The sequence below is a fragment of the Rhinichthys klamathensis genome, unplaced genomic scaffold, assembly GCF_029890125.1.
Source record: "Rhinichthys klamathensis goyatoka isolate OS25496 unplaced genomic scaffold, OSU_Roscu_1.1 h1tg000006l_1, whole genome shotgun sequence".
Lineage (NCBI taxonomy): Eukaryota > Metazoa > Chordata > Actinopteri > Cypriniformes > Leuciscidae > Rhinichthys > Rhinichthys klamathensis.
The window spans coordinates 1,994,693-2,009,042 of NW_026606559.1; the positions used below are offsets into that span (position 1 = coordinate 1,994,693).

The 14,350-nt window shown below is 35.1% G+C and overlaps 1 protein-coding gene across 2 annotated transcripts in view; it reads left to right on the forward strand.

The window, feature by feature from the left end:
- The window catches only part of ano10a (anoctamin 10a), a 44,255-nt gene that overhangs the window by 4,149 nt on the left and 25,756 nt on the right, over positions 1-14,350 (forward strand). For both annotated transcript variants that reach the window (XM_056257392.1, XM_056257401.1), the window contains exons 3-12: positions 1,162-1,359; positions 1,522-1,656; positions 3,208-3,327; positions 3,689-4,022; positions 4,265-4,500; positions 7,276-7,331; positions 7,662-7,736; positions 7,879-8,061; positions 10,598-10,789; positions 11,952-12,080. In XM_056257392.1, coding sequence (XP_056113367.1) covers positions 1,162-1,359; positions 1,522-1,656; positions 3,208-3,327; positions 3,689-4,022; positions 4,265-4,500; positions 7,276-7,331; positions 7,662-7,736; positions 7,879-8,061; positions 10,598-10,789; positions 11,952-12,080 — 1,658 coding nt within the window. The remainder of the gene's footprint in view (positions 1-1,161; positions 1,360-1,521; positions 1,657-3,207; positions 3,328-3,688; positions 4,023-4,264; positions 4,501-7,275; positions 7,332-7,661; positions 7,737-7,878; positions 8,062-10,597; positions 10,790-11,951; positions 12,081-14,350) is intronic.

The following is a 14,350-nucleotide window of genomic DNA, read 5'->3' on the forward strand; positions in this document are numbered from 1 at the left end:
TAAATAGAACCAGTTACATGAGGTGGTTTTATATGGAAATGTAGAACTGATGATGGTTCAGTGACATTATGCTCGTTTATAAAAAAAGAAAATCATTACACATTTAATTTATACACAAAATTTCTTGAATATAGGCTACCTCTTCTTTGATGAGCAAGTTTATAATTCAATTTCTGTATTAAAATCCATTTTGGGCATACAGTTAAATATCTCGGGGTGATGCAACTGTTCTGATAACTAATTCCTTAAAAGAGTAGTTTTGCATATTAATAATAATCAAAATGGCCACTACCTAGGCTATAATATTTCACAACCTTTTGCCTGCAACATTAAAATCATGTGGTGCAGCCCAAAAAAGCATAAAACAGGAAATGATTCTGTTCTCTGGAATGAGCTGCCAACCGCGACCCAATTTCGACAAACTTTTCATCGTCTTTCTTTTCCTTTCTGTATTTCACCTCTGTTCTATCTCGTTTACTAAATAAGAATTTTACTAAACCTGTCAGTGTGTGCAATGAAAATTATTGGCCAGATGAGAAATTGCTTGTGATCTTCCTTATTTGGATATGTATGGATAAATGAATAAATGCAAATGTGTATCAAGGTCAATAATTCTCAAAATATCAGAAATGTTTTATTTTTATGACAACATGTAGTGATATCTATTAATTAATAATGATATTATTAAGAATTGATATTTGTAGAAATACTTTTTTCTTGAAAAATATATTTAATCTAAAAGTGTGTACACTCATATGTATTCAAGGTGTAAGGAAAATATATTCTATACTTTTTTTAACTTGATGGTTACACCACATGACACTTTTTTTTTTAAAATGGTTACACCACATGACACTTTAAAAGTAATTAAATTAGAAATTGAAACATTTCTTGGAAATTGATTAAAATATTTCAAAACCAAACGAAACCAACATGAATACAGAGAAAGTACATTATGTAAGAACATGGATTTTTAAGACTACAGAGGGCACTCTTACATGTCAGTGATCTTGATATACATATTTCATATTATGATATGTCATCACATGTAGTGTTCTTTCTAACAATACTTTTCAGTGTTAATTTTATACATGCGTGTCATTTATCAGGACATTGACCTTGGGAAATACCCAGTTCCTAAAACTGCGATTTCTTTTATAGGAGCAGAGTTGTTGGTGGATCAAGTGCTTCTTCCAGTTCAGGATGGTCAGAAGTCTAATCCAAATGTCTTTGTGGTGGGTTCCACGTTACAGAGGCTTTTAAATGGAGCTGAGGATGTTGGGTTGTTTAAGGAGTTTCAAGATGGCACAATGCGAGGGTTCACTTATGCCAACAGAGAGAGCTTCAGAGACTTTGAGGGTGAGCTTCATTTATAACCGAATATAAGGAGGAGTATGATAGTTTTTTTCACAGTATGTTAAAGAAAGCATTTTTGGGATTTCGGCTGCATTAGTTCCTCACATAGGCTTTATGTAGATTTGGTCCTGTTTACTCTATAACACTGTTGTGTTGTGCTCATAGGAGATGGTCAAGCATTTCTCAGTGATGCGGAGTGTCAATACATTATCAAACATGAGTTGGATACGCTTAGGGCTAAGAATGAAGAGCACGTTCCAGGATACCCTAAGCTTAAGCTCTACCCTGGAAAATCAGTTGGTAAGTGTATTTTTTTGTATTACCTACTGCACTAGATTAAAAAAAGCAACTTTGGGCTGCACAATTTGGGGAAAAATCGATTTTTTTTTCTGATTAAAAATTGCGTCTGCGGTTTTAAAATGTGATAAAAGAAAAATCCAGGTTTGCTGTTCTTGTTTGTAGGGCTGCACAATTTTTTCCAAATATATTATGTATCAATGTGGCTATAAAATATAATAATAACTATTGTAATATTTTACTGTAAGAAAAAATAGTATTTAAGAAAAAAAATACAATACTAATATTTATTGCTGTTGATTTAATTTCAGATGTTAAACCATCACACTTTGATTTTGATGGAAAACCACATGAAGCAATTTAAGCGTCTCTAATGTTGATAAGGGTCTCCTATTGCAAGTATGGGAAGATGGTTGGCACAAATGCACGTTAGAGCAACCCAAACTCAGAGCAGAGGTAGAGATGGAGTTCGTGTGGAGCAACATTTACCGCTTTGACATTGCAAACACTGGCCGATCATGAGCTGCTCATATGAAAGAACACAGCGCTGCACTTCACTCTGAAATACGCAGCACATATATGTATTATTAAATCGCAACCTTAGCGATTTGATATTCGCACTAAGCCTTATCACAGTTTGGGTTTTATTTCGATTAATATTGCAGCCCTACAGTAAGTATGCTAAAACATTACATCTGCTGTGTAATTCTTTTCATGTTAAAATGTCCTATCAACTTTACAACAATGTTTAAATGTTCTAGGTGTTATTCATCCTCTTACAAATTGTTCATCCTCATAATCTTTAATCAAAATGTAATAAGTTGCTCAACCTTTTTTTTTTTTTTTTAAGGGGAGGGTGGTGAAAATGCTTTTAACCAATAACATTTGACATTATTGATGCAAATGTGTTGAATTACCTGTTTATTTACTTGATTCAAAGTTGAAATTCAGATATATTATTCAATTTGGGAAATATAAATATCGGTATTTTTAATAAGTAATTTAATTTTTTTTGTTTTGCATTCTGATTTGACAGATGATTTGACGTTATACTGCCACCCATGGGTGTGGATACATTATGACAGAAAATAAAACATTTTGGCTTACCACTGATATTGTGGAGCAACCCAATGTATTTATCACCTATGATTATTTTATTATGCAACTGAAAGTACCTGATAGTGTTGAAATGAGTGAGCAGTATTTGACAGATCATGTGATCTCAACATGGCAGCTCCCATGGTTTTGGAAGACCCTCATTGTCATTTTTAAGCCACTGACATCTCATTGGGAGTACATTATTTTAAACATTTGTCAAATATATATATATATATGTGTAAAACTTTCTTGAAGTAGAAAAAGTTACTTTGTATACCTTTAAAAAAAAAAAACTATAGTCCCACCTATAATTTACAACCTCACAATTCAAACCATCATATTTGCTGTTAATTAATCCTTTAGTATTTTTTAAATGACATGTAATTGTAATTGTGCATAATGCTTTTTTCATTATTTGAATAATAAGTTACATTTTGATGGTAAACTCTTTTTCAGTGCGGAGATTGCAATCCAAAGGTGTCCTAGTCCAGTATTTCCCTCTCCATAACAAAGAAGACCTTAAGAGACTCTCGTTCTCATGGTACCAAAAGATCAAACTATCCTTCCAGCCACTGGGTGAGTCACTCTGTCTGTGCGCTGGCAGCATGCACTTTAAACCCAACTCCAGCCTTTATATCAGTTTGTTGATACAACTTACTGTGAAACGAATTTCACAAGAATTTCGGTTATATAAGTACAGCTGAATGTCATATTCGGTGGGTGTGTGTGATTTATAGCTGTTCTATATACTTTTGCTTCTCTTGAATTATTGTGGAAATCCATCGAATACTGTTGCTTGTGTAATTCAAATGTAAAGTGAAGCAGAATTGTGCTCCGTCTTAAAAACTGGTGTTTTAGATCATCAAACAATTGCATTGAAACCTCAATGCACTGTGCTATATTCATTGATGTTCTCTTTGTGTCCTCCATAATGTAGATGACATCAGATGTTACTTTGGTGAGGGTCTGGCGCTCTACTTTGGATTTCTGGAGTATTTCACATTTGCCTTGGTACCCATGGCCCTCATTGGTATCCCTTACTACCTCTTTGACTGGGAGGACTATGACAAGTACGTGCTGTTTGCTGTCTTCAACCTGGTTTGGTCTACGGTTTTCCTGGAAGTGTGGAAGAGATGCAGCGCTACGTTAGCGTACGGGTGGGGAACGCTGAGCCGCAAGAAAGCATTTGAAGAACCGAGGCCTGGATTTCATGGAGCTCTGGGGTTTAATCCAGTCACGGGGCGAGAGGAACCAGTCTACCCTAGCTCCAAGTACAATTCTTTTTAAATATTGTCATGTTTTGGCAGACAAAAAGGCATATTAAGCACATCTTTTATACTTTGGTTAGCACCAAAACCTGGTTTGCATGTCTCAGGCCTTTAAAATGTAATAATAATAATAATACATAGAACTGCATATTCTAAATCAAGATCAAACAAATACAAGCATGATAAATATGGAAAGTGTTCTAGATGCTCAATTTGTTTTGACAGTGTTTGTTTTCCTTTGACAGGCGGCATTTGAGGATATATTTGGTGTCGGTTCCTTTCGTTCTGCTGTGCCTTTATCTGTCCTTCTACGTGATGATGGTTTACTTTGACATGGAGAACTGGGCCATAAGTATATACACTGAAAATCCGAACTTTGCGTCCGGCATTCTGATGTTTGTTCCCAGTATCATCTACGCTGTGGTCATTGAGATCATGAACTTATTGTATCGCTATGCTGCTGAGTTTCTCACAAACTGGGGTGAGCCTGCAATTCTTTCTTTTTTCTTTTTTTATCATCTTCTGTTACACTTTATCTCAATGGTCCACTTTAGACATTTTACTAACTATAAGTAACTTTGCAACTACATGTCAACTAGTATTAGACTGTTAGGTTAGGGTTAGGTGTTAAGGTCTCGATACACTTGAAGCGAAATCAAAGAACGAACTGGTGTGACGTAATTTCAGACAAAATCAGGCCAAAACAAAGTTCGTTTTGTGTTCATTTCGGGAGTTCAAAACAGCTTGCCAAGGCGCACTTTCCGGAAAAATTTGCTCTGGCTGGTAAACTGGTTTTTCATGTTTAATACAGTAAAGCTGCTTGGTTTAAAAATCTATTGTATAAAGTGGTATATAAATAAACGTGGCGTGACTTTACTTGGAGTGCTGAATTGCAGAGCTCGTGCAAACATCCAAATCGCTATTATCAGATGTTTTCTTAAAGATGCATTGTGTAATATTTAGGAGGATCTGTTGACAGAAATGCAGTATCTTTTCCATAACTATGTTTTTAGTGGTGTATAAAGACCTTACATAATGAACCGCTGTTTTTATTACCTTAGAACGAGCCATTTCTATCTACATACACCGGGGGTCCCCTCCATAGACAGTAAAAGAAATGGACACAGCGACCCCGTTGATTTCAACGGAGAGAGTTGAAGCCCAACATGGGCACTCACTTCCTGATAGCCAAGCGTTCTGCGCAGGCTCAAACTGAGCTTGACGACGTAGTTGTCACGTGAGCAACCGTTCTGACCTTCTAGTAGCTGTGCCGGGACAAATCTGAATTGAAATCTGAAACAAATCTGTTGTTGAAATATTTTGTCCCGTTGCTTTTATGAACTCTCTATCTATGGGCTTATCCCTTGACTTTATGCCTCCATGTCCACCCGATTGCCTCATAGACAGTAAACGATTGCCTACGAGCTTCTACTTCTGTCTACACGGTAATTTCTCTACTGTGCGACAGAGCGTCCCGTCGTTATGACGCAATCTTTAGCCTATTTTTACAAGAATGGCTTCTACGGGGCCATACCGTAAGATACAAAGTAATGGAGCCTTTTATACATTGTCGTGTTTCTTTAGAAATAAATAATGGACAAATGGAGTCTTTGGACGCCTCAGATGTAAAGTTATTCGCTGTCAAAGTGACGCCAAAATGAATGGGAGTCAATGGGATGCTAACAGCAGGTGATAGCCAGCTACAATGGCGGCCCCCGGAGGCAGCTTCAACTTCCGGCTGATGGATTACCCCCTTGGTCCCCTCACATCGAAATAGCCATTTTGCGCCGACATGTTTCTACAGTAGCCCTAAACGGACAAACTACTACAGAGCGGGTTTCGTCTCTATGTTGTTCTTCGTGCAAAGAAGCTAGCTAAAGTCAGCGAATAAAACACTGACACAATGATGTACAAGTAACAATAATATTCGCAATAACATATTGTTTTACTGAATAATTAAGTAAACATCATTTCTTAATTTATCTTTGTAAAGAAATTTCATTGTTTAACTGGCTACTCTCTGCCGTCTCCAAACGAAAACATCCTTTCCTGTCGGCCACCGTAACTTCTGTTGGTTGCAATTCGTAACCTCGCCACTAGATGCCGCTAAAAATCACACACTGCACCTTTAACTGCTGTTTTCTCACCGCTGTCTTTTTTGTTGTGTGTTTGTTTTGTTATTGAAAGGAAACTGCACAGCACATATTTGCATATTCATCTAAACGCCGCTCTCTGCAGCGTTGGCGGTGTCAGGATGTTCACTAACACTATACCGCTGCAAAGGTATTTCAAACAAAAAAGAACTTCGCAGTGAGTATATCTGGGCCTTTAGCATTCAGGTTAGCAGAATAAGTTGACATGTAGTTGCCAAATTACTTATAGTCAGTAGAATTTCTGTTGGCAAGCATCAAAATAAAGTGTAAGCACTGCAGATATTAAGCAGACAGTCTATTAATACTCTAATGACTGCTAGTTGACATGTAGTTGCTTATAGTTAGTAAAATGCCTAAAGTGGACCATTGAAATACAGTGTTATCTTCTTTTCAGTGTTGTATCTTGGCTCAATAATAGTTGAACGCTGTTTTGTAATCTATCTTGGTTAAGTTTAAACTATCTTAAGTAAGCCCGTTTCTGCCTCAAAGTAAAACAATATGTGACAACATTTAAAATCTGAAATAAAATCACATTGTGAGATATAAAGTTGCTATTATAAAATATAAAATCACATTATAAGATTTAAAGTAGCAATTATAAGAAATGAAGTCAACATTTTTAATTTGAAGCCTCCTCCCCTCCATATACATTAAGATATTTCCAGAATTTCTGCTGTAATTATGACAAAACTGTGTGCAAAACTTTTTTTTCTATTTATATATTGAATTAATTAATAACATGGTTAAGTTATTTAATATTTTACATTAAATAACCATGATTCATTTTGGGATTTCCCATGTTGTGTTTTTTTATTGTAATATGTAAGAAATTATATAGATTGCCTATTATTTTAATATATTAATACATTCATTTTAATTAATTATTTAGTAATTTAAATACTTTCAAGTCATCCCGCTGCCTCCTTGAAAGTTTGCTGAGGAAGTTTGCCCCTTGTCTAAATGATATTTCTGTGCGACTTATCCATACTTTCATGTACATGCTATTAATGCCTCACTCTAATATTTATTTATTTTACTCTTGAAATTGAATTGTTTCTTTTCAACATGGAGGTAAATCCCCTTTCATGTATTTTGTTGTTCAGAAAACCACAGATTGGAGTCATCATTTCAAAATCACCTCGTGCTCAAGGTTTTGGTGGTATGCTTTCAAGTTTTTTGGGTGTTTTTATACTTCATGTAATCTTATTACTGCATGTTTTACTAATTCATTGATTGATATTTTACCTCTTGTAAATGGATTTATGCTTGCAATATTTCCACTAATTTTAAAATCAGGATTTTCAGGCCTGAAAATATTGAAAAGTCATCTCTATATAATTACATTTAAAAATCTTTTATTGCAATGAAAGTAAAAGTAGTGCATATGCTTTGGGTAAAAGGTGTGGGAACCCTTGCAATTCAAATTAAGCCGATTTCTAAAGTGCAAATTTAGTCTTAATTATTGGATTTGTTTGTTGTTTGTTTCCAGTTTAACTTCGTAAACTGCTTTGCCTCTCTCTTCTATATTGCCTTTGTCATGCAAGATATGGTGCTTCTTAGACAGGTGAGTATTTCAGAGCTCAGCTGCATCGACAGACAATACATCAACTGAAGTCGAATGACTTGATAACAACCTATGATTTACAAGTTGCATTATAGTTTTAAATGCAAGTAACTTTGCCTCTTGCTTGTGTGTGGATCTTCAGAGTTTGGCCACTCTGCTCATCACCTCTCAAATCCTGAATCAAGTGATGGAGGCCTTCCTGCCATACTGGCTGCAGAGGAGGAGGAACAAGAAGGTACACAAGAGGATGAGGAGGCTGATGGGGGATAAAGAGCTCCCCCTGCTGGAACAAGTTCAGCTGGAAGCGGAAATGAACACCTATCTGGTAGGTCCTCATTTGGGGGCAAACAAGTAGAATTATGGACTGGAATTTGTGAGCAAGCACTATACTGTGTATACTGTACACACACACACACACACACACACACACACACACACATCCTCTCCCTATAGAGGATCCCTTTCCCACTCTACAGATAAAGCGTTGTTCAAAATCCGGTTCGCGTACCCCAAAGTGATAAAATAAAATTCTGTATCAAATTTATAGGCAAGACAAGTAGTTTGTTTAGGCATGGTTTGTAGGGAAATTACAAACCTGCGCACACATATTCAAACGAATATAACTATAGAATCAATTTTTAATGCGCATGTGAACGCCATCAGGTCACAGGTTCGCGTTTAAAGTCTGTTTAGAGAGAACGCCGTCGTCTTGGTGGCCCCTAATGTAATAACAAATGATAATTTTGCTGGAAGTGAATCAATCAAAACCAACTTTAGCCGAAATAACATTATTCCAAATCGCTATAAAGCCAAAACTATCTCTGTTACCGTAAATTGTATGTTTATCTCTGTAAAGCTGCTTTGAAACAATCTCCATTGTTAAAAGCGCTATATAAATGAAGATGACTTGACTTGACTTGACTTGACTTGATAAACAGGCGCACACATCTTTGTGGGGACTCTCCATAGGCGTAATGGTTTTTATACTGTACAAACTGTATATTCTGTCCCCTTACACTGCCCCTATCCCTAAACCTACCCATCACACACAACTTTCTGCATTTTTACATTTTCAAAAAACATTACTTAGTATGATTTATACGCTGTTTTCCTCATTGGGACCGCTGGCTGGTCCCCACAATGTAGGGGATTTTAGGTTTTACTATACTTGTGGGGACATTTGGTCCCTACAATGTAATATAAACATGAACACACACACACACACACACACACATAGCTCAGTCTGATATCATTATGAAGTATTATGAATTGTCAAGGAGCCAGCTCTAGAAGATTATGCAGACACTTAATATGAGTTGATCTGCCAGTAAGAATACTTTTATTACCAAAATGTGTCATACACTGATAATTACTGCAAATTCAAGTGTGCAAACAACTGATAGTAACAAAATATACCATATATTACATAGACATTAAGAAAAACACAATGTGTGTTTAAAAAAAAATATGCACATACAATACAAAAACAAACGTCTCATAGGGCAAAATGTGTCAACTTTTTTTAAAAGAATGCTATGCAAACATACTAGTTTTACATCATTTGAAACTGCTACGGCAGCGGGGAAGATGCATGGGCATTCATTTGCATTGTTTTAATGTTATGTTTAGTTTATACCTAGTTTTTACAGACTTACAGTCGTGACCTAAATTTGATTTTTATTTACAATAATAAATCCTAAAATTCTGCATTTGTGACATCAGTTGCACGTGTACTAAAGCTCAGAGGATTTCCCGTTCTTGGCTCTTTTTAAGGCAGACTTTCAAATTCAATGAGCAGTTAACTGGAGTCTCGCTCTGAACGCTTCATTTGAATCAGTGAGTTTTTTTAATTAAAAAAATATATATATTAAACATTACAAAGCATTAAAGCAATACAGATAAACATGGAAACAACAAAACAAAAAAGACAAAAAGATACACAGACACAAATAATTTGCCAGGGTAACAAAACAACAAGAACAATGCCGTACTGTACATTTATACCTTTAGAGGACAAAAAGGATGAATGTAGAGATACAGTTTTCATTGCTTTGGGATTAACAGAGCTTTGGATAGTTTCCATGTGCTTGTCTAGATCATCTTTGAATAAATCAGTGAGTTGTTGACTCGAGAACAGATGCAATCGGATTGGTCCAATTCACAAATGAATCGTTCAGTGAGATTAGCGGACCGGTTTAACAGGTTCATTGTAAAGAATCAGTTCGTTCAGACGAATCGGACACTGCTATTGCGTCTCTGAGCGAGTGACGATTTCTTCGGTTCAAAATAACGAGAAACGACATGATTTTATGAAATGTAGTGGAGTGAAAAGTATGATAATGCTTTGGAATTTAGTCAAGTAAAAGTTTTCCATTATAAAAATACTCTGATAAAGTACTGACACTTGAAAAATGTACTACTAAAATGTATACTTAAGGGAATAGTTCTCTTAAAAAAATAAAAATTCTGTCATCATTTACTCACCCTCAAGTTGTTTCAAACCTGTATGAAGATATTTTGAAGAATGTCGGTAACCAGACAGTTTGGACCCCATTGACTTCCACAGTAGGAAAAACAATACTATAGAAGTCAATAGGGTCCATCAACTGTTTGGTTACTGACATTCTTCAAAATATCTTCTTTTGTGTTCAGCAGAAACAACTTGAGGGTGAGTAAATGATGACAGAATTTTCATTTGTAAGTGAACTATTCCTTTAAGTACAGTCAGTAACAAAGTAAAAATACTTTGTTGCTGTCCACCACTGTTTCTTGCATCAAAAACAGTCATGATTTAGTTTGACGTGACCCTATTTGACCTTTAGAATTGAATCTGTGTGAAATACCGTGTCTTTGATCATCAGGGCACATTTGACGACTACCTTGAGCAGTTCCTGTTGTTCGGCTATGTGAGTCTGTTCTCCTGTGTGTACCCGCTGGCTGCTGTGCTGGTGGTGCTGAACAACATCACCGAGGTTTATTCTGACGCCTTCAAGATGTGCCATGTTTTCAAGCGTCCCTTCTCAGAACCAGCTGCGAACATCGGGGTGTGGCAGGTGAGAAAGTCTCACATCACAGAAGACATGAGCATTTCTGTATTTTAATGAAGGGTTAAGAGACAGAGAAAATGTACAGTGCTATAGAAAGCAGAGCACAATCTGATAAACTTCAATAGTACAGTATATTATAATAGTCAATAATATCCCATACGAGTCATAATAATAATGGAATTTGTCATCTGGATGAATGTGTTAAAAACAAATACAGAAAAAAAGTGCTATTATAAATATACATTCTACTCACACCTACTCATTCTTTAAAGGTACACTACACACATTTGTTACAGCATGTAATAGTAAATGTTGCATTTATCATTAACTATGATTAATACATGCTGTGGAATTATTGTTCATTCTTAGTTCATGTTAACTAAAGTAGTTAACTAATGTTGAGGTTAAAAAGGACACCACAAAAGTAGTCCATATGACTTTATATAGAGTACCGGTCAGATGTTTTTAAAATAAATCTCTTATGCCCAAGGCTGCATTAATTTGATAAAAAAAAATGCAGTAAAAATAGTAAGAATTGTGAATTATTATAATATGTAACTCATATTTATATATCTAATGTCCTACTTGTATGCATATGAAAAACAATTGTAAGAATTTAAAGCTATTAGATTGAAATGTCTTTAAGATCATAAGAAATATGCAGTTCAGTCTGTCACTATATTTAAACAATGCTGTATTTTACACACCAGTGTTGTTTTAGTATTAATTATAAACTATGATAGTATTTATTAACATTGATAGTAAAATGTATATTGATCTATTATTGATAAATATATTAGTATTATGATGGTATTTATTAATATTTTGAATTAGCTTTTATTTTGATATTTTTTATATTTTCGTTTTTCACTTAAATTTTAGTTTAGATTTTTTAGCAAATTTGTTATGTGCCTTAAAGATTTTTATTAGTTTGTTTCTATTTCTAATAAAAATCTTTCTATTTACATTTTAGTAATTTTAGTACTGCATCTTATTTGTTTCATTTCTGTAAGTTGTCATCTAATGTTTATATTTTATTTGATTTCAGCTATATTTAAATTATGTAAATGATTTTCAAAAAGTTTTAAGTTTTAGTTAACAACAATAGCACTGTTACGCACACACACACACTCACAAAAACTAACATTTGGGCTTTTTATTCTTCCAGTTGGCATTCGAGACGATGAGTGTTATCGCCGTGGTGACCAACTGTGCCTTGATTGGTTTGTCTCCACAAGTGAATGCGTACTTCCCTGAATCAGAGACTCAGCTGATCCTCGTTGTGGTGGCGATAGAGGTAACATATTCTCTCCTGTCCTCACAACATGATAACCTATAACCCGCTTTTGCAATGGCCCAAATTATCCATAAGGTGGCATCAGTGAGCTGTTTTCCCTTCTGTGTGTGTGAGTGTTAAAGGGTGCTAAACTTGGCTGTAGTCCTTGTTTCCTTAACCGCCATCCTAGTGGTTTGGATAATGCAGGAAACATAGTGTGCTAGACATTGTCAGTTCGTGTAACAGAAGAATCCAGAACCCCACTACCGTGAAACTCCAGTCCATATGGGTTAACATCAGAATTAAACAGGAAGTTCAGTAAAGGATAAGCTTTGCCGCTGGCCTCAGGAGACCCACTCAAAATAACTGACCCAAAGCATGGAGAGAAACACACACTTGCACACAGACACACACTAGAGACTTGTGTTTTTTGGGAGAGAGAAAAACAGAACTCCTGATATTCTGTGTGATCCTGGTGGGGATCTGGGGAGGAATTCATTGTGCCATGTCTTGTTTTCCGCTAATTAAACTTCGCAGTAATCACTGGAGTTGTAATTAGGCCATACTGATTCACGCACACAGCATCAGTGTACCATGACAGAATTTTAAATAAAACTCGAAACCGGGGAGTGTTGAGGGAATAGAAAAGTCTTCACAAACCTCAAAAGCAAATGCTCTAGTCAATTCAAGTCTGTGTGTGGCTTTGTTGTTTCGTTCTGCGACATTAAATCCAGTAAAATTCATTCAGATTGACTGAAGTCAGAGAGGATATGCATGTCAAATCAAAAGCAAATGGTAGTGTTGGTCAGAAATTGTAATTCAGATTGATTGGATTGAGTTTGGCCGCTGTAAATTGATTTGTTTAGGGCTGGTGCAGCTGGGATACGGGTATGCTGGGAACACAGGGCGCACTGCTCTGAATCAACTGTGTTTGTGGGTGAATGTGTGGCTACACTTTCTCTGACGTGTTCAATTCATTTCCTGTGAGGGTCATGGCACTTTCAACCTTCAGTGGCGGATGCTACAGACATAATATATATATATATATATATATGTATGTCTGTATATAAAGTATGGGAATTGTGTATGTATGTATATATATATAATGGAACTGCTTCTGAAAAAAAAGTCCAGCTATATTATTATCCATCTATGTATTTATTTTTTCTCAAGTTCAGTGTTGACATAGTTACAGGTGTTTTGCAGTATAGGGCCGTTTCCACATTTTAGAATGATAAATCATTCATTATGTAATGAACAAAATCCATCAACTTATAACTAAAAATGAAGCATTTAAAGCTATTAGATCAACTTGTCAATCTATACATTATTTGATTTGGAAGGTATCATCAAGATAATATTGGTCGTTTTAGGGTGATGGAATCATGTTTTTCAGAACCAGTTCAGTTTAGAAAATAAATAAATACAGAAAACAAATTACTTTTAGATGTTCGTTTCACTTGACAGGTTTTCATTCTGCCACCGAAATAGAGCATGACTAGTTTTATAACTAAAACTAAATCTAAAACCATAAAATATTTTTATTTTAGTTTAACTAGATGTAGTAAAATAACTAAAACTGAAATAAAAATAAATAAAGTTAAAAATAAAAATTAGAATTTACTACTAAATTACTAAAACTTTTACTAAAATTAAAATAATGGAAAATATGAAAATATAAACCAATTCAAAATATTAATAAAAGACTATCTTGATTGATAGTATCTCAATAATACAAACATTTTGAACGACTGATCTGGTCATGAGCTGGTTCTTCTATAAGCTGTTATTCTTAATAATTGGTCAAAAAGACTCACATGAGGTATTGCTTTCAATCCATTTCAATTAATTTAACTTAAATCAGTGAAGTCAATGACTCTTTGTTCATATGACAGTGTGTATTTTAAAATATATTACCAAAAATTGTATATTTTTTGTTTTTGTTGTTAAACCTTTAAGGACAAATGTTGTATCATGCAAGGTGCTTCCTCAAAATTGATCAAATAATTGTTAATGGAATTGTTAAGGAGCCTATAAATTCCTTAAGATTCCACTCCTTAATATCTATAAAGATTCTCTCTCATTAACACACTGTACTGTGTATGCGCACATTTTTATGTCTGCTACATACAGCTCACACAATAAGCTGCAAGCAAATCACATTCTCTGTCTATTACGCAGGGCGCTTTTCAAGGCTGTCTTTATATATTTTATTGAGTCTGTTAGTTGATTAAGTGGAGTGAGCTGGGATTGGCATTGGATCAGCATATACGGATGGGGGAAGGTCTGGT